Source organism: Peromyscus maniculatus, chromosome 10, assembly GCF_049852395.1.
Source record: "Peromyscus maniculatus bairdii isolate BWxNUB_F1_BW_parent chromosome 10, HU_Pman_BW_mat_3.1, whole genome shotgun sequence".
NCBI lineage: Eukaryota > Metazoa > Chordata > Mammalia > Rodentia > Cricetidae > Peromyscus > Peromyscus maniculatus.
In genome coordinates this window covers 6767240-6792262 of record NC_134861.1, presented here as the reverse complement: position 1 = coordinate 6792262, position 25023 = coordinate 6767240, and the positions used below count along the sequence as shown (strand labels likewise).

At 56.4% G+C, this 25023-nt stretch overlaps 1 protein-coding gene and 1 long non-coding RNA gene across 15 annotated transcripts; one reads left to right on the top strand and one right to left on the bottom strand.

Annotated features, from left to right (window-relative positions):
- Positions 1-1841: 1841 nt before the first annotated feature.
- Smtn (smoothelin) lies at positions 1842-24895 on the top strand. Of its 14 annotated transcripts, XR_013042730.1 has the most exons (22): positions 1919-2060; positions 3747-3852; positions 8413-8561; positions 8898-8991; positions 9083-9161; positions 9253-9350; positions 10219-10557; positions 10640-10712; positions 11292-11363; positions 11445-11927; positions 12085-12257; positions 15151-15303; positions 15387-15462; positions 16474-16638; positions 16734-16796; positions 16984-17065; positions 18821-18994; positions 19211-19331; positions 20211-20362; positions 21272-21436; positions 23406-23451; positions 24577-24895. XR_013042730.1 is itself a non-coding variant. In XM_006972923.4 (21 exons), exons 2-20 carry the CDS (start codon positions 3802-3804, stop codon positions 21414-21416), a joined length of 2742 nt encoding a protein of 913 aa, XP_006972985.2. In that variant the 5' UTR covers positions 1842-2060; positions 3747-3801; the 3' UTR covers positions 21417-21436; positions 24577-24895. The 14 variants fall into 14 exon arrangements, 11 of the variants coding, with proteins under 11 accessions (XP_006972985.2, XP_076401907.1, XP_076401909.1 ...); XM_006972923.4 differs by lacking the exon at positions 23406-23451 and having other exon boundaries at positions 1842-2060; XM_076545799.1 differs by lacking the exons at positions 21272-21436; positions 23406-23451 and adding an exon at positions 14243-14335 and having other exon boundaries at positions 1901-2060; positions 24577-24874.
- Positions 2791-11517, bottom strand: LOC143267548 (uncharacterized). Its single transcript, XR_013042732.1, has 3 exons — positions 11381-11517; positions 11066-11184; positions 2791-2912 (listed from the first exon to the last, which is right to left on the bottom strand). It is a non-coding gene; the product is annotated as an uncharacterized LOC143267548 (long non-coding RNA).
- Positions 24896-25023: the final 128 nt, after the last annotated feature.

The window sequence follows — 25023 nt, the reverse complement described above, 5'->3', positions numbered from 1 at the left end:
CACTTCTGAGAAGCCCTCCAAGATTTCTTCCATCTTAGATACACCAAGGTTAGGAGAGGTGCTTTAGTACTGGGCAGAATTCCTGGGTGATGGTGCCAATATCTCCCTGGGTTTCAGCTCCCTCCTTGTAGAATCAGGCTATCTCACATAGTGGTTATCTTGGTGATCTGACTTACAGCACCTGCTGGGCATTCTCACAGGGTGTTTACTCTTCCCTGCCTGTGGTTATATAGCTCCTCACCACCTGCCCTGGGTCACCCTCTGATGCCCAGATCACCATCACCACCACCAGACCCCCACCCCCCTTGCACGGCACCATCCCTTGCAAGAAGGAAGACAAAGAGGTGGGGTAGGTCAGACCAGAGGCGGGCCAGGGCTTGACCTGCCTATGCCATGGTGAGGGGGCACAAGCTCTAAACATGCAGTCAGGCTTTAGCGCTGAGCAGGCGGCTCACTGGAGCAGACGGCTGCCACTCAAGCGGATCCTGAGACCCCCAAAGGGGTTTAGGTGTGTCCTGAGGGAAGGGTCGGTCCCCAGGGACGCAAGGTTTTTAGTACTCCTGATGCGGCCTTGGAGAGCCTTCATCCTCATTCTGGAGTGTAAGCTGGTATCTAGGCCAAGGAGCCAGCCTCCACGCTGGGAACGTCTTCCGCCTGACCCGCAAGCGGCTGTCTTCTCTCGGTCTCATTTCCCAGTACATAAGATGAGAGGACCATCTCTTGAGTGTGGGAGGAAGCGAATGACAGACACATAGAGGAGACTCTGAGAATGGGCACGGGGCCTCTCACCAGGTGTGTACAGGGTGGTCTTGGAGAACTCTGACCTGGAGCTCTCTGAGACAACAAGACCCACTCGGCTCCCACAATCCCACGTTATAGAGGTTAGAAGCACAGATTAGAATCAAGGCTAGGTGGTATCAACTGTAGCTCCATTACCTATAGGCTTTTGTCCTCATCTGTATAATGGGACAATTCGAATCTCACTGAGTTGTCATGGATATTAAAATCTGGTACATGGCACACACAAAATAAATAAATTAGTGCTCTTATAGTTTTTATTTGACTTACAGTTTTTACTTATCAAGCAGGATTCCAGACTCTATCTAGCCAGGCTCCACCCCAGTTTAGGCTCCACCCCACTTTTGTCTCCACCTAGACCGGTAGGGCAGCTCCTCTGCCTCCAGGGCCGGACGCGGGTGGCTTTCCTCTACTGGGTCTGAGGTCTTGGGTCTTCTGGCTGACTCCTTATTTGATCTTGGGAATATTGGCTCTTTGGGGCCTTCTGTTTCCCCCGTTTGTTGAGGGTTGTGAAGTTCATGGTCCATGTTTAGGACTACGAAGCATGCTGTATGGGCAGGGGAAGACGTACTACCGGTATGATTGATCCTGCTCCATCTCAGAGGGTCCTTGGCGACTCGACACAGGGTCAAGATGCTGCTGGTCACCCAGTGCTTACCCTGAGATGGCAAAGACCAGGTGTCCCGCAAGCGCTCTGTGAAAGTAGGCGGAGCAAGCCTGAATACTGAAGCCAGTAGTGGGTGGAGTCCGGAGAAAGGATGTGGTCTCAGGAACAAAGAGGAAGGCGGGGAGGGGCTGTCTGGACCTTTCAGGGCTTATATGATCCCAGGCTATTTGCCCGGCTTGTGGCACCCTCCTGGACTTCGGCTTAAAGCCTGCATCCTGCCGAAGACCACCCGAGGAGGACGAGGACACCGCGGCAGCAGCCCCCAAAACTACAATACCCAACATCCCTGGACGGGGCGGGGCGGGAGTTTAGCGGGGGCGGGGCCCAAAAATTGAATTCTCCCAATAGGACCGGAGCAGGGGCGGAACCCGGCAGAGAATTGGCTGGGACGGCTCGGCAGGGCGGGGCCAGCCAGCTGGCTGGCGCCGCGGGACAGGCGTCTGCGGCAGAGTCCAGGGGACGTTGCTGAACCGGCCTGGGATCCCGGGCTGTGGTGCCTCCCGCCCGCCCGCCCGCCTGCCCGTCTCTTCTGCATCTGCCGGGTCCCGAGCAAACTAACACGAAACCGCACGGAAAGGACGGGTCGGATTGAGAGGTGGGTGTGAGGATCTCGGGGCGACCCTAGGAGTCTAGATGAGTCCGGGGGTGAGGTGGTGAAACCTGGATGTCTGGACAGGGATTCTGGAACTCCCAGGTCCGGGAGCCCCAGCCAAATTACGGGAGCTTTAAGCCACAGGATTAAGGTTCTGAGACCTTAGGGAAGGCACCTATGGACCTTGAAGAGGGAGGCTCCACGATCCTCAGAGACACTGATCTGTGGGGAACTGATACCCTGAGGAAGCTTTCCCACATCCCGACCCCCTCCCGCGGGGTCTTAACAATCTCCAGGACCTCAAACATGAAGCCATGGGAATGGTGGCAAGCAGTGACAGGAATTTCTGAGCAGAGTGGTACTAGGAACACCCTTGCCATGCGGAAGCCCAGCATGTCCACAATATCTAAGACCGGTGACCATTAAATGACATTGGGCAGGGGGAGTTACCCCAGACAGAGTAGCTAGATTAGGAGGCCAAGATCCTAAGAATGGTTGGCGAGCTCAAGCAGTGACTTGAGCAGACCGGGTTCTTCAAACTCCAATTAGTGTGCATTAGGACTCCCCCAGACCCATTCACCGGATGGGGTGACTCACACTGACTGTTGAAGAGAGAAGGGATGATTTGGGGATGAATCAATGGAGGTGGGGGTCCTGAGGCCATTTCAGTCACCACATTAACTAAGTGTCCAGGTGTGCTAGGCCTTGGATTCTCGAATTCCAGAGACTCCGGGGCTCCAGGAAGGAGAGGGTTGGGCTGGAAGGCTGGCACCAGGTTCGGGGATCCATCTTGATGGGCAGCGGTTGGACAAGAAACAAACATCCTGGAGTCTTGGCGGCATTTTTGGGAGGGGACTTCAGAAGGCAGAAATAAGCACAATTTGTATTAGATTCTTCCTGCCCTTTGATTGTGAGTTTTTACTGAACCCCCCCCCCCCCCCCGTGATGAATCTTTGGCCCTCTCCCATCCTCTCAGTTTGTCTGAAGTCCAGAGGTTGGGTGCCTCATCTCCCCAAGGCCCCTTCAGCTGGGAAGTGAACTGTAAGTGGGTTCTAAGTGTGTGAGCCGACAGGGAGAGCTGGACACCTGGCTCCAGAAGGTCAGGTCAGTTGGTGTCACAGGGAGGAAAGGTGTGAAATGGATGTACGCAGAAGGCCGGCTCCAACAACTGATAAGACACAAGTAGCTCCCAGACCTATGGGAATGAGTGCCAGTTGCCGCAAGACTTGGACCTGGACTCAGCCCACAGCCAGATGCCCAATGTGTGGAGAGAAAGCAGGCAGAGGGGTAGCCTGGACAGCCCTAGATATGAGTGGGTGTGACAGGAAGCTGGAGAACGGCTTGCACCCCCTGGTGGTAAACAGCTTGGGTGGGCCTTGCTGATTCCTTTTCCCAATCCAGGTCCATGCCCTCCTTGTTTAGAGCTTAGTCAGGATTGCCAACTCAGACCACAGGGCAGACTGGCAGCCAGGCTGGTGAGGCTGGAACAGGAACACCTATTCTTGGTTAGTGAGTTTTGCAGCAAACCACCGGAGGGCAGAAGACAGTCCCCAGCCAGGAGCCACATGGCAGGGTAGGATGGGACAGAAATGAATGCTCATGGGCTAGAGAGGGAAATCGAGGCATAAAACCTGAGGGACTGAGATTTCTACAAGCTCCAGCAATCTAACTCTTGTCTGCCTCTTGCAGAATCCCCCGAGTGCCACCAGGAGCTGACGCACATAAGGAGCTAGGGGCCAGCAAGATGGCAGACGAGGCCTTAGCTGGGCTGGATGAGGGAGCCCTCCGAAAACTGGTAAGTAGCCCTATTACCGTACTGTGGGGTGGGCAAGAGCCAGCCCTGGGATATAGGGCCGATACTTTTGTACTTTTCATTACTTAGGAAGAGGGAGGGGTTTGGAGGAGAGGGCAAAGGAACGGCGCCAGGTTGGTTCCATTTGGCCGATCCGCAGGCCCTTGTGGCATGTGCCTGTCCATGTCCGGTGCCGAGACCTGGTCCCTCCCCACCTCCAACTGTCACCTGCTTAAACAGTAACTTCTGGGGACTCGCCCATGGGCTGCCGCAGGTGTGGGAAGGCTGGGTCTGCCTCTCCTGGGCAGCCCGGGCACTGCCCACTCCTGGACGCCTGCCCAATGAGAATGGTAGCAGCAATGATTAATAAACCAGAGCACAGCAGTAGGTTGCTGAGTACACCATCTTACAGAACGTTCACACGTGCTACTGGGATCCTGCCACTCTGCATGGTGAAATCACATACCCAAACACTCCAGGTTAAAAGCGTTACCAGGGTCCAAACTCCAAAGGGGATCTTGGGATACCCAGAGTCTGGAAGAACCATGAGAGAGAAATAGACCGTGGGCTCTTATGGGTTCTGTGATGTCTACTCTGTTGTTTTCTTCTTTTAGCCTTAGTTTTTGTTTTGTTTTGTTTTGTTTTTTTACTTGTTTAAAAAAAAGAAGGTTGCTAGTGTTAGCACAGGGGTGAAACAGGTATGGTCCTAACTTGAGGATAGAGGCTGGAGTCGTCTACTCCATCCTTGTTCGCCACCTTCTTCCTACTCCCGTGTACAGGGAGGCATTAGGACAACAGGGCAGGGCCGTGATGTGTGTCCATCCGCAAGGCCATGCAAGTAGGCCATGGGGAGAGCGGCCACCACCCGCCCCTGATCTCTGTTCAGGGCAGAAAAGTCGAGATGAGGCTGGGACCCCTTGGCCTAGTTGCCTCCATCCCCCTAGGCAGTTGGCCTGTGTGTCCTGGGGCCAGCCTCTTAACCTCATTCCTGTGTCCAGGAGATGGGGTTGGGTCTCCAAAGACGCCCACCAGCCATCTTCACCGTCCCTCAAGAAGTCAGGGTCCTCGTGGAAAGCCAGGCTGGGTGTCCACGCACTCATCTCAGAGGTTCTCCAGCATCAGATCCCACTCACGCAAGGTTTGGGTGCTGGGAGAAGTTACAGGGGAGAACGGGAGCAGTAGTTGACAGACGCACTTCCTCCCAGCCCCGGGGCCTGGGAGGAAAGGACAAGCGAGACCTGACCCCGTCTCGGCCCCGCGGCCCCAGGCCCACCCCGGCCCTGCGTCTCCACCTCCCCGCGCCCGCCATTGCTGCGCCCCAGAGCTGTGAGAGGGTCCCACCCTCCGGCCTCGTGGCAGGAACGGGGGCGTCCCAAGCCCGGCTCCTCCCCGTGGGGCCCGGCCTTATATGGGAAAGCTGTGCCCAGCTGACTCGGGGAGCCGCAGCTGCTTCCGGCCCCGCTCCCGCACATTCCTGAGGTCGGGGTGGTGGGCTGCGTGGGACAGGGGCACCCGGGGACAAGCACGCCCGCGTGTGTCCCCTGCCACGTGTCTGCACGCCTTCTGCCTCCCGGCCGGGTGACCTGGGGAAGCAGCTTAGGGGCTGTGAACCTCCCTTCCTTTGCAGATGGGACGTTCAAGCCGGCGGTAGCGGGGGGCTTCCTGCCGGGATCCTAGCAGCAGCGCCCGGCTGGAGACTGGGTGGGTGGGGCGTGGGCGAGCCCCGCGCTAGTGGCCGCAGCTTGCGGCCCTTCAGCGCCCCCTGGCGAGGCGTTTCCCCATTGCTCTCAACACCGCAGGCAGCTCTGATCCTGGGATTGAGGGAGGATTTGGAGGAGAATCGCTTCTTGGGCAGGTGGAGAGACTAAAGTTACAGAGACGCTAGGTAGGTAGGCCGGACGCCCCCCAGCAGCAAGAGTAGAAAGCGCCGGAGCCCCAGTCCCGCCCCCTCTCCAGCCTCCCGCAGGAGGAGGAAGCACCCTCTTTCCTCCCAGGAGAATTTCACTAGGCAGTTTCGGAAACCGTCCCCTTCCCCCTGGTGGACAATAGCTCTTTGTATTTCCTTCCCTCCCTCCCACAGTCCCCTCTACACACAGTGGGGGTTACTGAGAGGGTGGGGAACTCTGGACACAGTAGGAACACTGTGATCTGACCTTTGGTGTCTGAGAGGGTGGGGGACACAAGACACACAGCAGAGACACTGGTCAGAGCTTTGCCCGCAGTCCCAAAAGGAAAGATCATGCCAGAGAGTGGCCTGCAGAATGAGGTCCATCTCTCAACCACGCCATCCACTTATGGGATCCAGAGGGAAGATCCCAGTTTCCAGATCGAGACACTGAGGTACCCAGGGGTTGTAGAAATGGCCAAGTTCCTATCTTGTTCTTTTTGTCCGGGGTTTGGAAATGGGGACCCATGATAGAAAGGATTAGTTATTGTATCTCCAGGCCTTTACCCTCTGGACCAGCTGTCCCCCAAGGCCACCAATCTCCAGATATTTCAGGGAAGTGAGAATCGTTCCCTTGGTTGTAATAAGGTCTCCTAAGGCTTTGACATTTCTAGACCAGGCTCAAGGGGTCTTCAGTATAGAAGGTCAAAGTTCCCACCGTGACAGAGACCCCAGCATTACTGTTATCTTCAGCCTTAGACAAACCTTGCAGTCGGAGAGACTGACGTTTAAACTCTCAAGTTATTTGACCATAAACAAGATACTCATTTCCCTCTTATCAGATAGAAATAATGTATCAAGAATAGATAAAGGGGCTGGAGAGCCCAACAGTTAAGAGCGTTTTCTGCTCTTTCCAGAAGACCCAAATTTGCTTCCCCCACACCCACATCAGGTGGCTCACAACCACTTGTAACTCCAGCTTTGGGTAATCTGATGCCCTCTTCTGGCCTCCACAGGCACCCATACACATGGAGCATACACTCATACAGACACACGCATACACATAAATACAAATAAATCTTTAAAAAAGGAAAAAACTCCGGAGACAGGCAGGCGAATCTCTGAGTTCCAGGCCAGCCTGGTCTACAGAGTGAGTTCCAGAACAGCCAGGGCTACACAGAGAAACCCTGTCTCAAACAAACAAACAGAAATGACAAGTGGGGATTCAGTGCAGGGTCCGACACAGTTTAGGTCTCAATAAATATACCAGTAGTTCTGTCTTGTCTTTGCCTCCTGTTCCTGGCTGACAAGAATGGAGAGGGGAGGTGATGCATTCTGCACATGCATGCTGTGCACGCAGAGGAGACCACCTCGGAGTCTCTGCTCCCTTCCCAGCTCCTGCTCTGTCCCAAAGGCCATTGTCCTGCCTGGAAAATTAGGAATTAGAGAGGTTAAGGAATATGCCCTGACTGTAGAGTCAAGATTAGGACCTGATGGGGCCTCTGGCCTGAGCTTCGGGGGACAGACTCTCCCTAGCTCCTCAGGAATGTGGATCTTGGAGGACTGCCCCCCAAGGCTTTGGCCGCTCTCTTCAGATTAAGACAAGCTGGCTAGTGGCGAAACTGGACCAACTCACACTCCCTACTGAAGTCTGTTCACCTCTGCCCACCCTCCACCAGCACCCCCCAGCTCCCCAGCTGAGAAGGAAAGACCAAGGAGGAGGATTGAAAAGGGAGAGCTAATCACCTGGCGCTTTTCCTGTTCCTGTTTGCCTACCAGGCCTACACTGGAGGCTTGGCTATGCCGCCGCCGCCCTGTAAGCCAGCCCTGAGCCAGGCCTCTTCCCCAAGATCCCTTTGAGGGGGCACTGTGCCAGGTGGTGTGGGGAGGGCACCAGGATTGCCTCCACACCACAGGCAAGTGTGCTTTTCTGAGCCTGTTTCTGTCAGGTCCCCCGTTTTCCTTGAATTGCTGAGCTGAGAAGCTGATGAGAGCTTCCTTACTCTGGACACCTCCGGGGCTCTAGGTAGACTCTAGTGCTAGCTGCCTCGCTTGTCCTTTTCTCTAGGGGACCAGCCCTTCCCGTTCTAGGTCTTGGCTTCTTCCATAGTGGCTAGGACTAGTAAAGAGGGAAAAGTACCCGTTAGCCAACCAGGGAACTAGGACTCTACACCACTTTCCTCTGCCTCAGTTTCCCTATCTAACATGTTTTCCAGCAGGGCCCTGCTACTCTGGGACTAGATCACCAGGGGACTTCAGCTACCTGAATCACCCTGCCCTTTCCAGGGACCTTGTTGGTAGCTCAGAAGGGTGACCACACTCTTCCTGCTGTGGCTCCCGGCTCTGAAAGGCTAACGACAGACTCAGGAGAGCGGGTGTCAAGTCACATAAAGGAGTGCCTGGCTGCTTGGCGCTTGGCTTGGGTGGGTGGTTGCTGGCTCTGCACTCACAGAAGGTGGTCTGTGTACCACAGTGCACAGTGGACTCCTCGGGATCTTTGGCGTCATGAGCTAGGTCTCTCCTAAAGATCTTGAGTGGGAGGCAGGCACGTGGAAGGCTTAGTGTAGAGCGACTGGAGACAAGCCTCTCATTGTGCCCCAGGCAGAACTGTGGGCAGCTGGTGCCAGTCCTCTGCCCCTGACAGAATGCCCTACCCCTCATTCCCACCTGCATTGCAGCTGGAGGTCACAGCAGACTTGGCAGAGCGGCGGCGGATCCGCTCCGCCATCCGGGAGCTGCAGCGGCAGGAGCTGGAACGGGAAGAGGGGGCTCTGGCATCCAAACGTTTCCGTGCCGAGCGGCAGGACAACAAGGAGAACTGGCTACAGTGAGTGGCAGAGGGGGCGGGGTTTGCAAGTGCAAGTGCAAGCAGGGGGTCCGCTCATGTGGAGACGGGTGTGTCCGCCGCCTGTGAGCATTGGCGTGCACAGGATATTTGTGGGTCTGGACCAAGTGCCAACTGTGGCTGTACAGTATGGGTGGCGTGTGGCGTTTGTGCCTGTGTCCACAGATGTACAGATATCGATGTTTGCTCAGAGGTTCTGCCCAGACAGCTCCGTGTCTCTCTGTCAAGGTTCAGGCCTCTGACCCTGACCTTTTCCTTGGGCTCACATCCTCCAGACCCTGTCACGCAATGGTAGTTACGCTCATGATGTCTCCGCAGCTCTCAACAGCGGGAAGCTGAGCAGCAGGCTGCCCTCGCACGCTTGGCAGGGAGGCTGGAGTCCATGAACGACGTGGAGGAGTTGACCACACTGGTGAGGCCCAGGGGAGGCAAGGGGTAGGGGAAGGGTAAATGAAGACGTAGACCCCACAGTCTATCCCCTGTGGCCTGCCTGTCACCCACAGCTTCGGAGTGCCGGCGAGTACGAGGAACGCAAGCTGATCCGAGCTGCCATCCGCCGTGTGCGAGCTCAGGAGATCGAGGGTAGGTGCCCTGCCCTAGACCCACCCTTGCCCTGCCAGCTGCTGCCCACAGCATGCCAGTCACTTCCTGACACTCGCCTCTGCCCTTCCAGCTGCCACCTTGGCCGGGAGACTGTGCAGTAGACTGCCTAGTAGTGACTCCCGAGAGGAAAGCAGGAGGCAGGCAGCTCACAGATTGGACCCTGGTAAGGTAAGGAGTGTGGGTGTGGAGGGAGGATGGGCCAGTGTCTTGTGCCTCTTGTTGCCAACAGAACAGGGCACAGTGCCTGTGCTACACTGCCGTTTGACTGGGAGCTGGCCCTTGGCCAGTGTTTGAGGAAACCCTGGAGTTCATTTCTTACACTCTCAGGCAGCTCCCGCCATGTGCCTTCCACTCCAGACCTTGAACTCGGGTTTTTCTCTCAAAGCCAGCCTGTCTGCACAGCTCCAAGTTACTGTTCCTTCCCTATCGCTGTTCTTATGGATACATTGGCCTCTCTCCAACTTCCACTCCTACTTCCCACCTCTACCCCTCCCACCCGGCCTGTGCTCCGCAGCCGGTAGGATCTCCTAGAAATGCAAGTCTAGTCCTGGTACCTCCCCTGCTTAAACACATCCCATGCTGCCCCTTCGCCTCCAGACAACCTGCATCCTTACCTCACCAGGGCCTGACGTCAGGCCCCTGCTGAGCGGTGCTCTGTGTCATCCCTATTCTTCAGGTGGTGTGGGAGAGGAGTCAAGACATACGGTTGCCACTAATGGCCAGCAGGGGATGCTAGCTGCCCAGTTCTGCCCAACTTCTCCCTGACTAGCCAGTCTGAGGCCAGAGCTCTACTCTAGAGGTCCTTTAGGAATAGGCAGGCGTCCCCAGCCAGTCTCCTGTTAGCACCAACCATTAAATTAGGATCTGGTTGTTGTCAAACCACCTTTGGCACTGACTAGCCTTCCTCATGCAGGTGTGCCCACAGGAAGCCGTGCCCAGTCTCTCTGCTTTGCATGGCCTGCTCTGTCAGCTCCATGGGTGGGGGTAGCGCTCGGAGTCAGAGAAACCTTGCTTGCATCCTGTGGGTCCGCTGCAGGTACCAGAGCAAGAGCAAGAGAAACAGCAGACAGCAGCGCCAGAGCCCACCCCAACCCCAACCCCAACCCCTGAGGACACCAGCCAGGATGTGACCACGGTGACACTCCTGCTGAGGGCCCCGCCTGGGGCCATGCCCAGCTCACCACCTGCCTCACCTGACAGTTCACCCGCCGCCGCTGCTTCTCCTGAGCCTCTGTTAGAACCCGCTGGAGCCCAGTGCCCTGCCGCTGAGGCTCTAGACGGCTCTGAGGCACTCCCTCGCCCTTCGAGAACTCCCAGCCCTGAGCCCCCCATGTCACCGGCACCTCCCAGCTCTCAGGGGCAGGTCATCAGCAAGGTGAGTCTGGTGAGGGGCAGGGATGCCGGGCAGGTGAGTCCCTTGGTCTGAGTGCCCTTCCTATGTGGTGTCTCCCTTGCAGCCCCTGCCTGGCCCCACGGAGCCCTCGAACGCCTTGGGCCCCGCCAGAGGCTCCTCCAGCACTAAGAGAACAGGTGAGGATCCCTGTGCAGGTTGCTACAGGCATCTGCTTGCCCCTGCCCCGCTCCCATCCCCTGCCTGTAGGGTGGCTTCTGCTGCTTCAGCAGCTCTAGCTTCCTCAGGTTCAGGCAATCCCTGACATTCCCCACCACTGCCCCTGAGGTATTCCCGCCCCTGCCACCCATGGCCAGAGGCCTCCTTACAGCCTTGAAAGGCAACAGGCCTCAGGCACATTCTTCTCCCCAATAAGGGAGTACACCCATCACCCAGCTGGATCTATGGGCAGTACCGGCTGGGGGGTGGGGGGGCTGTCCCCTAGTCTCATCAGTAAGGAGAATCTGGATACCTTCCTCTGGCCCAAACTTACCCCTGGCTCCTAAGAGTGTCCACGTCATCCTGGGGTCAGTGCAGGAGAGAAAGGAGGAGCCTCCGAGAGAGCCGAGTAGACAGGCCTCGGCAGTGAGTGTGCTGGCCATGGTGAGGAGGCTGCAGAGGGTTGAGATAAATGTGACATGGACACCACCCCCACCGTTTACTTTTCTCTCTCTTCCCCCCGCCCCGGTATGGCTGCCACCTGTTCACCAACCTACCAGATCTGGCCAAACCACAACCCTGCCAACGCTCCCTGTCTGTGCTCAGTCCCCAACAGCCAACCCCAAATCGAGGTACTGCCCATATTTACCATCCCCAGGTTCTGGGCAGTCCCTGTCCCACCCAGCCACTGACAGCCTTCTTGTCTCTTCCAGGACCGTCCCAGTTCCAACGGGCTGGCTCCGTGAGAGACCGCGTCCGCAAGTTCACATCTGAGTCTCCTGTGGCTGCCAGGCTCCAGGATGGCCCACCCCGAACAGCCCTCACTTCACTGACCCCCACGAGGCTCCCGGGCCCTTCCTTGGTCGGCACCACCCCTGCCTCCTCCTCCTCTCGAGGTCCCAGTGACACTTCCTCCCACAAGAAGCAAAGAGAACTTGCTCATTCCCTGGCCCAGCTTCAGAGCGGCCCTCAAGAGGAGGGCCCTGAGGGGCGGGGCTTGGCTCCCAGGTCCCTTGAAAACGGAGCAGGGGGGCCCAGGCCCTGCTCAGAAGAGCCCAGTACCCCGCTGCCTGTGGGCATTGGCACTGGGGAATCCGGGGGCAGTATGAAGACGACGTTCACCATTGAGATCAAGGATGGCCGTGGCCAGGCCTCCACAGGCCGGGTGCTGCTGCCCACAGGCAACCAGAGAGCAGGTAGGTTTCTCACTGCTGGGGCCGAGTCCTCGCCACCCCTCACTCCCAGTTCTGCATGTGAGACCAGTGCTACGCCCGGTGTCCAGGGTGTCACTCCCCTTGACTGGCACTGCCCTCCCTCCACCTGGCTCCATCAGCGGCCCCTCTCCCCATCCAGAATTGACACTGGGACTCCGGGCACCCCCGACCCTTCTCAGCACCAGCAGTGGGGGCAAGAGCACCGTCACCCATGTCAGCAGCCCTGGCACTGTGACCCAGCTGGGCAGTGTCACTCACGTCACCACCTTCAGCCATGCCTCCCCTGGTAACCGAGGAGGCTACAACTTCAAGGTGAGCCTTTCTCCTCATTCCGCCGGCCTCACCTTTCACCCCCTGCAGAGACGACGGCTTGGGGGTGCAGGGCTCGCAGGCTTTCTCCACCACGCTCCTCCACCACTATGTGCACAGAGCAGCCCAGGCCAGAGAAGGAGCGTCGCTGCCAGTGGTCCACAGGGAGTCGGGGGCATGGCTAAGATGGAACCACTGTATCCCCCAAAGACATAGCTGAAGTCATTCTTCCCATGTGCTGAGCTTTTTATTGTTTAGTTTGTTTGACGTGGAGTCTCTTGTACCTTGGGTTGGCAATGATCTCAGGACATAGCCAAGGGCTGAACCTGACTCAGTAATCCTCCTGTCTCCACCCCCACCCCAAGTGCTGGCATTACAGGTGGTGAGCCACCATGCCTTGATCCATTTGCTGACCTCTGATCCTTGTACCTAAACTGGTCCTCAGTTCATTCTTAATGAGCAGATGTGAAGACTGAGGCTCAGAGAAGGTGGTAGGGTCTTCTTCCTATGGCACCCCTTCTACCGCTGTTTCCACCCAACATTGGACATCAGCCCCAACGAGCCGATCAGATCCCAGGCTAGTGCAAGCTCTGCCTGGTCCATTAGGAGATTGTTGATTAGCATCTCCGCCATGGGGGCAGGGCAGAACCACTGATGAAGACAGGCAGGCAGGGGGGTACCAGGCAAGTGAGGCACCAGCCTAGCAGGTGCCACGGGAACTGAATACGATGTCTTCCTTCTATTATTCATTCCCAAGCCCAGGATCAACTGGCTGGGAGCTCAGCTGAGGAAGAGATTCCTAGTGGGCTACCCCGGTAATGCCCTCTATGCTGTTTGAAAGACTGAATGGGACTTTGAGGTGAGGCGGTCAGACAGAGCTAGCTTTGGGTCTTCTGAGGGGTAACAGGGAGAGAATGGGAACGACAGCAGCCTTCTTGCCACAAAGCAGGACCCAACAGATAGGGATGGGTGTCCTGAGGGATGGTTACAGACGAGGCTCTTGGGGAGAATGGAAGGTGTCAGGGTAAGACGGCTCTGGCACTAACAACTCACCTGTCTCCCCATCTGAGGAGAGCAGGTGATGTGTCCATGCTGCACTTGCCCAGCGGCTAGGGTTGGATCTGAGCACCGAGGCTGGGCTAGAGGACGTGTCTCTCCGGGCCAAGCCCCCATTCCAGCAGACTGCTTAAAACCCCACCTCTTTGTGCCTCCATCTCCCTGACTTGTTTAAAGGTTTCTGAAACAGCATGGTATGAGAGCAGAGCTGTGCAGGAGTCCAGCAAATACAAGTCTCTCAACTGATATACATGGCGTCTCAGTCCATGCCCTGCTCCCTGCTCCCGTTTGTCTACCTATGGGTCATGGGGCTCTGGTCTCGGTAATCCTTGAGATGTGCAGCAGGCTGCCTGCCTGTTTGCGCAGGCTGCCCATCCCCCTCCATCCCCTCCATAGATGAGCCCAGAATAGGTTTCTATTTGGGCAGTTGCTCCAGCTGGCTGGTAGCAGGCTGGGAGGCCAGCAGGGGCGGGGCAGGCTCACTGCCCTTGCCTTTGCCCTCAGACCAGCTGCGAAGACTCCGATGCTGCCAGCGTAGACAGCAGCCCCTGCTCCTGCCCCCCACCATCGGACCCCAAAGAGTCCCCGCTAGCACTATGCCGGGAGTACCAGGGCCTGGGCCCGAGATGGCCGTGGCCTTTGAGGAACGGTTGAGCCAGGCATTACAGGAGCTGCAGGCTGTGGCTGAAGCAGGCCGGGCAGCCGTGACCCAGGCAGTGGATGCAGCCCTAGCCACTGTAGAGCCCGTGGCTCAGGCAGCTGAAGAGCTTCGGGCAGAGACGGCCGCTCTGAGCCGGCGGCTAGACACCCTGAGCAGGCAGGTGGAGGTGCTGAGTCTGCGGCTGGGCGTTCCGCTTGTGCCGGACCTGGAGTCTGAGCTAGAGCCCAGTGAACTGTTGCTGGCTGCTGCCGACCCCGAGGCCCTCTTCCAGGCAGCCGAGGATGCTGGGCCTCCTGTGGCCCACCCGCCTGCCTTTAGCACCCGCCGCAGCTCCTCTGGGGGTCCCTCTCGCAGGAGCAGTCTCGTAAGTCAGTCTGTGGGAGGGACTTGATTTGAGCCCAGCTCTGCTGAGTGTCTGTAGTTGTACCAGCACTGTCTCAGCCTCAGTTTACCTCGCTGTACAGAGGACTAGGCACTGGTACTCTAAGATTGGGGCAAGAAGGTGCCGGGCTCTTCCCCGGGTGGCTGTCTTACAGCTTCAACCAGGCCGAGCCTCTCTGGGGCAGCTGCTGCCTTGGCTCTCCCCACCCTCACGACAGGCAGAGGCCCTCCGAGGTGGGGAGGGCTGTAGTAGCTGAGCTGGGCCTTGGCTTCAAGGGGCGAGGTGGGGAGGGAGTTCCCCGGGGGGAGACAGGTCAGTGCTGGGTGCCCCTTAGATTCTGGTCCCCAGCAAGGTGGGCAAAGAAGGAAGGTGTATGGAGCTCCAGAGAGCTCTTGGCTTGGGGTAGCCTCAGTCAGCCACCTTCTTAGGAGCCTTTGGGACCTGGTGCCCCCAGGCCATATCACACTCACAGAGGGCCTAGCCTCAGTTTCCCCTATATCATAACAGGGACCATAAAATCCCCAGTGCTTATACAGTTATTTTCTACTGAATGGAAACCATTGTTACTACTGCTACCAGTTTGGATTAATATGATTCTGATATGTGGGGAACTCTATACAAAGCTGCCAGTTTTACTACAGTGAGCCTGAAACCAACATGGCCAACCTACATTAGCAGGCCGAGCAGGCTGATGGTTATTTCCAGTGCTATGCCCACAGTCCCAGGATCTAATCCTCTCCCACCCAGGTTTCACCCACATCCCTGCATAAACCCTACACCCTCTGCACTCTCTGTAGATGGAGCCAGATCCCGCCGAGCCTGCCTCTGTGACAGTGGAAGCCGCTAACGGCGCAGAGCAGACTCGAGTGGACAAAGCCCCAGAGGGGCGGAGCCCCCTGAGTGCCGAGGCGCTGATGGCCATTGAGGATGAAGGAGTCCTGGACAAGATGGTATGTTAGCTCTGGCAGGCGGGGGCTGGCCGAGGGTAGGGATGGGCAGGTCCCAGGTACGCAAACAACTGTTTTATCTACAGCTGGACCAGACTACGAACTTTGAGGAGCGGAAGCTCATCAGGGCGGCACTCCGTGAGCTCCGACAAAGAAAGAGAGGTAGAGAGCCAGTGGCCCACTTAGATCTGTAGCCACTCCGCCCCTCAGCTGCGCCCCTCGTTCTGGAGTCCTTCCATGGACACTGCAGCTCGGTAGCTGCATCCGTGGGCCATCTGCTCCCTGGCCTCCTTGCCCTGTGTCCAGCTGTACATTCCCAGTCCCTCCCCTCGGCCCTTCTCCCCTGGCGTCTAATTGCTGCCCACTGTCGGGTGCGCCTTGCCTCAATCCAGATAATCCCCCAGCTGCTCCTCTCCCCTGGCTTGCCTCCCTTAGCCTCTGCCCCTGTGTGTGGCTGGTTCCTCTTTCTGCAGTTCTCTGGATTCGGCTCTTGTCTCCCTCATACTCTAGATTTTACTTCTGGAACAGTTGTTCTCTGAGAACAATTACTCCCCCACCCCACCCCACTCCCAGCTGGCAGTCAGATGCCTCCGGCGTCCCCGGCAAGCGCTGTACCGCTGTGCTACGTGTGCCCCGATGTCCCCTTTCCCGGCCTACTGGCTTTTTCTTCCAGTTAACCCTCTCCACCGGCTTTTCTCTCAATTGTTCTTTCCCTGGGTCTGATTGCTTCTCCTCATCCTTCACCCACCCCTGGGTCTAGGTAGCCTTCTAGTAGCTCCTCTCCCCCCTGAGGCTAGTTTGAAGGTCCACCACTCAACTGCTGTGTCCACGCAGCTCTCTTTGGAGGTCAGCTATCCCCTCCTTTCTCAGCTGCTTATTCCCATAGGAGCTTGTCTTGGATCCAAATACCCTGTGACATCAGCTCTTCTCTATCCCCTCTTCCACCTGCAGAGTCCATCACCCCCAACACACACTCAGCTCTGTGCCAAGTGACGGCTGCCCCCGTCCCCCCCCCACTTTTCAGCCATCCCTAGAGAGGCGCTGCTTTCCCGGGCCATTGGTGTTTCTAACAGCTGCCTCCACTCCCTCCCGTGTGCCCCCTTATGTCTGTGCATGTGTGCTGTGTGGCGCTGGGCGGCCCTTCTGGGCATGCATGGGGCGTCCCCTGCCCAGACCAGAGGGACAAAGAACGCGAACAGCGACTGCGGGAGGCCCGGGCCCGGCCAGGGGAGAGCCGAAGCAATATGGCTACGGAGACCACCACAAGGCACAGTCAGCGGGCAGCGGACGGCTCGGCTGTCAGCACGGTTACCAAAACTGAGCGGCTCGTCCACTCCAGTAAGAGGCTGAGCAGGGCTTGGGGCCCAGGGCGAGCTCAGCGTGGTTCCCTGTACCGTTCACACGCTTCTGTGTCCCGTTTCCTGCCCCTCCAGATGATGGCACACAGACGGCCCGCACCACCACGGTGGAGTCAAGTTTCGTGAGGCGCTCGGAGAGTAAGGCCTCCTGCTCCCTCCTCCGCCTGCCTGCCTGCTGCTCACCTCCTAAGTTCTTCCTTAAACACTGTGTCTTCAACTGCACCTCACCTTCACCTCTCTACTGCGGCACTTCTCTCCTATGGCAGCCTCCCCTCGCATTTCCTGGGGTCCAGCCCGGGTCCTCACCTCACTCCCTTTTTCACAGACGGCGGCAGCAGCAGCAGCAGCACCACAGTCCAAACCAAGACCTTTTCCTCTTCCTCTTCCTCGTCCAAAAAGATGGGCAGGTGAGCATGGGGCGGTGCCTATGGAGACCTCACTGCATACCCATTCTGCAGAGGGGCAGGCTGACCTACTGAGAGGATAAGCATGCGGTCAGGGAGGTCCCAAACACGTCCTGCCTGCTTTGTGATCTTAATCCTCAGCCACACCACAGGGTAAGGGTGGAGGACGCTGGTGGAGACCAGACACTTGCTCTGGGTTTCACACTGAGCCTTAGAGAGTGACCTGCCACCACTCGCTGGCACTGCCACCTTCCAACATCTGCAAACCACATCTGGGTCATGTGTTGATGACTTGAGGCACTTGTGAGGGAGAGGTACACCCCACAGTACAGAGGATACATACAGGGCTGGAAGAAAGCAGACCACAATGATTCCAGTTCTCAATTGGTGACCTGCAATGCAAATTCCAGACTTGCCACTGTGTCCTCTGACATCCTACAAAAGAAGCCTTTATTTCCTCATTGTCAGTGGAAATAGTGTGGATTCCTCTCACCTCTTGTAAAGTTTATTTGTTTACATGTTTATTCATTTTTGTCTGGGTGTGTGTGTGTGTATGTGTGTCTGTTACTGGGTATTAGAACCTAGGGCCTCATGTATGCTAGGCAAGCACTGCACCACTGAGCTACATCGCTGGCCCTCTTTGCTTTTTTCCTTTGAGGCAGGGTCTCTCCCTAAATTGCTTATATTGGCATTGAACTCCCTCTATGGTCCAACAGGCTATGAACTTGCATCAGCTACCTCAGTACCTGGAATTATAGGCTTACATTTATTTTTTTGGGTTTTTGTGGTGTGGGGAGAGGTGGGCACATGACAGAGTCTCAACTGTGTGTCCCAGGCTGGTTTTGAACTTGTGATCCTCCAGCCTCAACCTCCGGAGTTTTGGGATTCCAGGAGCAGACCAACACATCAAAGTCCCTTGTGGTGTTTAAATAGCACAGTGGGAGGACTGAGGGTGGAGCTCATTTGTAGAGCATTTGCTTAGCACACAGGAGACCCTGGATTCCTTCCCCCAGCACCAGAAGTAACAAAAGGACACACAGTAAAGTCTTAGGAGGCCTGAGCTACTACTGTTTCCATTCCGCGCTGCTCACTTCACTACTTTTTATTGTTTGGTTTAGGTACTGGGGATTGAACCTAGGGCCTTGTGCTTCCTAGGCAAGTTCTTCACCAGTAAGCCACATCCCTGCCCTCTCGTTTTTTAATTTTGAGTCAGAGTTTCCCTAACTCATCCAGTCTGTCGCTTAGATGGTTCTCGAACTTGCAGTCTTTCTGGTTCAGCTTCCCCAGTAGCTGGGATTATTAGTCCATGCCACAAGGTCTGGCTCACTGTTATTACTTGATAATGCCCAGGTTCTGAGCTTGCTGAGAACTTGGCAGCAGGACACACATCCCTAGAAAAGTCCTGGGGAATCAAGCCTGATCAAACAAGCGTGGCTGCCTCCTGTGTTTGTGCCTTTGTGTACTGCTCTGTAAAATGGGTGTGACAAGGACACCCACTCCCCACTGTTAAGACTACCCTCTGCCCCCGCTACCCTCCTTCATTTGTTAGTGAAGTCACTGGTGGTAGTTGATGCAGTATAAGGCCTCTCCTAAATGCTGCTCCATAGTAGCCCAGGAGGACCCCCTGCGGCCGTACAGAGAGCTGCACCAGTTTTGGCGTTTCCAATACCAGCAACATCAAGCTAGTGATCCTGGTGTGGTGCCAAGAGAGTGGGCTCACTCTTCCTCCAACCAAGCATTCATTCTGTCACCCTCCAGCATCTTCGACCGAGAGGACCAAGCCAGCCCACGTCCTGGCAGCCTGGCAGCCCTTGAAAAACGTCAGGCAGAGAAGAAGAAAGAGTTAATGAAGGCACAGAGTCTGCCCAAGACTTCAGCATCCCAAGCACGCAAGGCCATGATTGAGAAACTGGAGAAAGAAGGCTCTTCAGGGTGAGTGGCAAGAGGTGTGAGCTGGCCAGTGGAGATGGCCTGGGCATTGGGGACGGATCCTGAAGCTCAGTGGGTGGAGCTGGAGATGGGAAGCAGGGTTCCAATTGTGATAGGAAAGGCTGAAAGTCATGGGAGATTAGACCAGGGGCCCCAAGGGCAGGCTGGCCCACTAATGGAGTCTTGTGACCCTCCCTTCCCCCCACGTTACCCCCACAGCGGTCCTGGCACACCCCGTACAGCAGCCGTACAGCGTTCCACCAGCTTCGGAGTCCCCAACGCCAATAGCATCAAGCAGATGTTGCTGGATTGGTGCAGAGCCAAGACCCGTGGCTACGAGGTGAGCCCAGTGGAACTCCTCAGCTTGGTGCCCTCCTCAGCTTGGTGCCCTCCTCAGCTTGGTACCCTCCTCAGCTTGGTGCCCTCCTCAGCTTGGTGCCCTCCTCAGCTTGGTACCCTCCTCAGCTTGGTGCCCTCCTCAGCTTGGTGCCCTCCTCAGCTTGGTACCCGCTCCTTAGAGTTAGTTCACAGCTCCCATGTACTCTGGCAGGAAACATGAAAAATGTTCTCGGATGGGAAAGCTAGGTATCAGACCACTTGTCCTGCTCTGGATCCCAGAAGGGCCCAGTGAAGGCCGTTTGGGTTTGGTGGGCATGATTCAAGGATGGCTCCTGCTCTTGGAGTCCATCCAGTGTTACGCAGAGTAAATGTAAGCGAGGAATGACTGGAACATGCCCATATAGTCTTAGCTAAGTGGCATTGGACTTCTCAGTAGGAGGGAGGGCCCCTCCCCCTAAAAATCACAGCTCAGAGGATTCATACACTGAATCGGAAGAGGCTCATGGGTTTTTTTGTTTGTTTGTTTGTTTGTTTGTTGCTTGTTTTTTAATTTATTTCATTTTATTTTTATATGCATTGGTGTGAAGGTGTCAGATCCCTTGGAACTGGAGTTACAGACAGTTATGAGCTGCCACGTGGGTGCTGGGAACTGAACATGGGTCCTTTGGAAGAGCAGCCCATTCTCTTTAATGCTGAGCCATCTCTCCAGCCCCAAGGCTCATGTTTTGACTACTCACTTACTGTATAATTTTGAGCAAGCTACAAGGTCTGCCTGAGCCCAACTGCCGTCGGTCTGGGGTGCCAGAACGTTGGGCAGAGAGGGTTAGCAAGCATGGGAAAGTTGCCCCCCAGGGTCCTGACCTGCTTCCCCCTCCCATAGCATGTGGACATCCAGAACTTCTCCTCCAGCTGGAGTGATGGGATGGCCTTCTGTGCCCTGGTGCACAACTTCTTCCCAGAGGCTTTTGACTATGGGCAGCTTAGCCCACAAAACAGGCGCCAGAACTTTGAAATGGCCTTCTCGTCTGCTGAGTAAGTATGGGCCCCCATGCCTCCTGGCGTCAGCTGGGCTGAGCCGCCCTGAGACCCCCATGGAAGTGGCCAGTGGTACTGTGGGTCTGCAGACGAGACCCCCCTTCCCCAGAGAGTTTCCGTCCTCCTCCACCCATGCCCACCTGCCGCTGAGTGTGCCAGGTGCCCACCGGAAGGAAGGAGCGGCAGGCTCGCCTACCAACCAGGCTACAGCCCACCAGGTGGCCCTGTCCATAACGTCTCCCTCTGCCCCTGTCCCTCTTCTCTCCATCTCTCTGTCCTGCTCTCTCCCTCCCACTACCACCAGAGCTTCCTGCTCCCACGGGGTCCCGACTGGAGATTCCAAAAGGAGGCTCCTGGCCCAGGCACCGTGCCCGAGTGACCTATATAGGCCTATATAGGACATCAAAAGCCCTCCACTTTGGAATCGTTGCCCCTTCTGCACACCGCACCCAAGCACCCTCCTCCATCTTTTTCTTATTCTCCCCTTCTCTTTCTGGTTCCCTCCAGGATTTTTCCTCCTCCTCCCCCACTCCTCTCACGCCTCCCTCACCCCCTCCCCTCCATGGGGCACAGCCCTCCTCTCCAACCGCGGCACCAATGCCGTTGCCCCCCTCCCCCCTGCGTCCCCGCTTGCCCCAAGAGTTCTCTGCACCTGTGACTGGTTTGCCCCCCCCCCACCCTTGTCTGCACCGCACACCATTAGTGACGGGTAGTGAGCAGCACGTCCACTGTCGGGAGGGGGCATGCGGGAGGCTGGCAGACGCGGCACTGATAACATAACTGAACTCATGTCTCTGTGTGTGTATGTGTGTGTGTGTCTCTGTCCTCCTTCTCTCTCGGCCTCTCTCCCTCCTTCCTCCACCGGGTCCTGCCCCCTGCCCCTTCCTGGCCCCCTACCCTCCCCAGGACCCATGCGGACTGCCCGCAGCTCCTGGATACAGAGGACATGGTGCGGCTTCGAGAGCCTGACTGGAAGTGCGTGTACACGTACATCCAGGAATTCTACCGCTGTCTGGTCCAGAAGGGGCTGGTAAAAACCAAAAAGTCCTAACCCCTGCTTGGGGCCCCACGGTGAGACATGCCGCCTCTCCCACCCGTCCCATTTCACCGGAATCTGCTCGTCAGTGCACAGAGAGGGGTGAGGGGAACGGGGGAGGTGCGGGGGGGAGGGGGGGGGTCAGAAAAGCTGAAGGAGACAGGCAGGACCCTAGGTGACACTTGACACTATTGCCAGTGGGTAGTGATGACAAGCGAGGAGACCGATAGGGGAGCCCAGGAGGCCCCAGACTCAGGCTTCAGGCCCAGGATGGCAATCTGTAAAAAAGAGAAAAACTCAACTGGGATCTGAACAGTTCAGACTGAAGGAGGAGAAGGAGCTGCAGACACAGGAACAGGCCCAACGGGGCCAGGGACAAGAGAGATGGAGAACGTAGCATAACCTGGAAGGAAGGGACTTGATGAGAGGTGGAAGGAGGAGACCACAGTTGGAGGACCCAGGAGTCAAAGGTATCTGAACAGGAGAGGCGTGCTTAGGCTAGCATTCTAGAACATTCCATGGGTGAAACTTGAGATAGTCAAGATGGAGCAACAGCAGAACTAGAGGAAGGGACAGAGCCTGATGTGGTGCATGCTTGCAGTCCCAGCACGCAGGAGCCTGACGCTTGAGGGTCACAGTTGAAGGCCAGCTTGGGCAACAAAGCAAGACCCTGTCTTTTGGGGTTTGTTGTTGTTGTTGTTGTTTTGGTTTTTCCAGACAGGGTTTCTCTGTGTAGTTTTTGGTACCTGTCCTGGATCTTGCTCTGTAGACCAGGCTGGCCTCGAACTCACAGAGATCTGCCTGACTTGCCTCCCAAGTGCTGGGATGAAAGGTGTGTGCCACCACTGCCCAGCTACAAGACCCTGTCTTTAAAAAAAAAAAAAAAGGTAGAAAGACAGGGTCCCTGATCTGGTTTAGAGAAAGGAGGGTCAAGACACAAATTCAGAATGTGCCATATGGGGAGTTGGTGGTGTCCTTCTCCAAAATGGGGAGCTTGGAAATGGGGCCAGTTCAACAGGAAGATGTTTCTGGCTGGCTCCCCTAAGCCATATGGCTTTCCCATTTGGTCACCTCACCTCAGGGCCACAGGAAGGAATTCTGACCTGAACTGACTGTCCCATCACAGATAAGGAATTCAGAAAGCAAGTTCAGGCCACAGAATGATTTCAGACTCTCCATCCCGTGGTTCCTTTTATAGGAACCAGTTTTGTAGATAGAAGTAGGTGGGAGGCAGAAGTAGGATCCCAGAAGACGGCAGAGTCTTATCCAGCATCCACAAGGGGTCAGAACCAGGACTGAAGGAAAGATAGAAGTCCAAAGGGAGCCAAGGGATTGCTGGAAGATATCTGACTCAGAGATAGTCAACAAGGATGCCCTGGGGTACCCACCTGGGCCAGGGTCCCTGGTGAGAAGGAACACATGTGCACACACACTCAGGTCCAGGTGTGGAAAAACAGACTTGGTACAGTCTCTCAGTCATATATGGACTTTGCTGCTCAGCAGGCCACTCTAAAGAGGCTACTGTAGCTCTGATCGGGTAGGAAAGTGTGACTCAGCTACGTGCTGTTGCTTTAGTTGCCTGGTGTTTGGCTTGTCACTTGGGTAGCCTGAACCATGTACCCCAGTATAAACAATGGCTTTATAAGGTCTCCAGGGAGGCATCACGGGCAGGAGGGAGCTCCGGACTGGGGGAGGGAGGCTGGGATCCCTGGGAAGATAGCTGCAGTTGGAAGATGCTCCAGAGAGAGGCTGCCTCTTCACCATGGTACAGCTGGGTAAACAAGCCAAATGTGGGGTGGGGATGACCCCACAGGCATGCACATAGCCCATCATAAGTAGAGCCAGGTGCCTGTCACTTATCCTGAGTACTTCCAAGATCTCAAATGAGGTCGGGAATGACTAATAAGGGGGGGAGGGGCAGGGTCACAGAGGAGAGCAGAGTCTTATCCAGCACCTAGGAGTGATCCGAGGTAGAACCCGGACAGAAACTTTTCTGCTTCTCAGCATGGTGAGGAGCTGGGCTGTGATCCCCACTACGCCGGAGGCTGAGGTAGGAGAATCACAAATTCGAGGCTTGCCTGGGCTTCAGAGTGATTTCAAGACCAGCCCCAGCAATTTATTGAGACCCCTCAGTCTCAAAAGGGAAAGAGCTAGGGATGTATGGCTCAGTGGTCGGGAGTTTGTGTCTCAAGCTTGAGGCCTTGGATTTAATCTCCAGCACCACAAAAAATACAAAAGTGGTCTAGGTGGGCTGGGAGTCGACCCCAGCCCTGCCACGGTCCTGGGTTTGAAGGTACCAGTGAACCTGGGTTAGCCTGTGTCTGGGGGACAGCAGCAATCTGCTTTTGCCTTCCCTGCCAAAGTAAGCTTATGGAGCAGCATTGAGAAGGGGCCGGTGCAAACTAGAGGCCAGGAGAGAGCGTAAAGCTGAGCTTGTACCCCATCTTAAAGCTGGGGGGGAGAGGGTCCTACAGTAGGGCAAGAGGAGCAGTTGCCAACACCCAGGGTTGAGGACCCGTATCCCATTGCCAGGTCTAACCTGGCCCCTTCTGAGCTGTGAGGCTGAGCAGAGTGCAGCACACTGAAGGAGATTCAGGGGGCGGCTGCACACTGAACACAGTGTAGGGTGTGGGTGATCCAGCTGATATGGCTGCGGTCCTCATCTGCCTCCCTGGCTCCACCCAGTGCAGCTGATAAGGGCCAAAGGACCACTCCTGACATATACCCCCTGGCCTCCATTTCCAGTAGACCTGTTCCCTAGGAGAAAGCGCGTCACTAGGGACTCCTGGCCATAGAGAGACTAACCAAAGCGGATGGCTCCCAGGGGTATAATGGCCTAGCTGAGACTCTACCAACAGGGGTATACTAACTAGTACATGAGCAGGGGGTGGGCCCTCCAGAGAGGAGTTGGGGTCTAGAGCTAGAACCTGCCTTCCTGAGGTGGGGCATGGTTCACTCCCCGGCTCCATCTTTCCTCTATCTGCTTAGCCTATGGGCAGGATGGCCCCTGGATCTGGCTGTGGCTTTCCGTTCCTGGAAAGTGTTTCTAGTCGATGGACAGTCTGAAGTTTATGAAAAGACCAACAGGCTGCAGCAAAGACCAGACCTCGGGGCAGAGGGACCCAGCAAAAACAGGCCGGCACTGATAACAACTCCTGTGCCCCTTCCCCTGCAGGATGCTGGTGGACTGTGTGCCCCTGGTGGAGGTGGAGGACATGATGATCATGGGCAAAAAGCCCGACCCCAAGTGCGTCTTCACCTACGTGCAATCGCTGTACAACCACCTGCGGCGCCATGAGCTGCGCCTGCGCGGCAAGAATGTTTAGCTACTCTGCTCACACCGCCCAGCCCGCGCTGCAGGCTGTCCCCATCCCTCCCCAGCACTGTCCCCGACCCTCCCCTCAGTGCGCCTGCCCACCGCCGCCCGGTCTGTCGAAACACCCCTCCCCCCTTGTACACACGCAGCGTTTTGATAAATTATTGGTTTTCAACGATCCTGACTTCTCTCTGCTGCCTTGGGGTATCAGGTTGTGAATTATACCAAAATGTCGCCGACTCCCACAGCCAGGCAGTGGGAGGAGTCACCCCGGGATGTTCAGGAACTCCGATTTGATTTCCCACG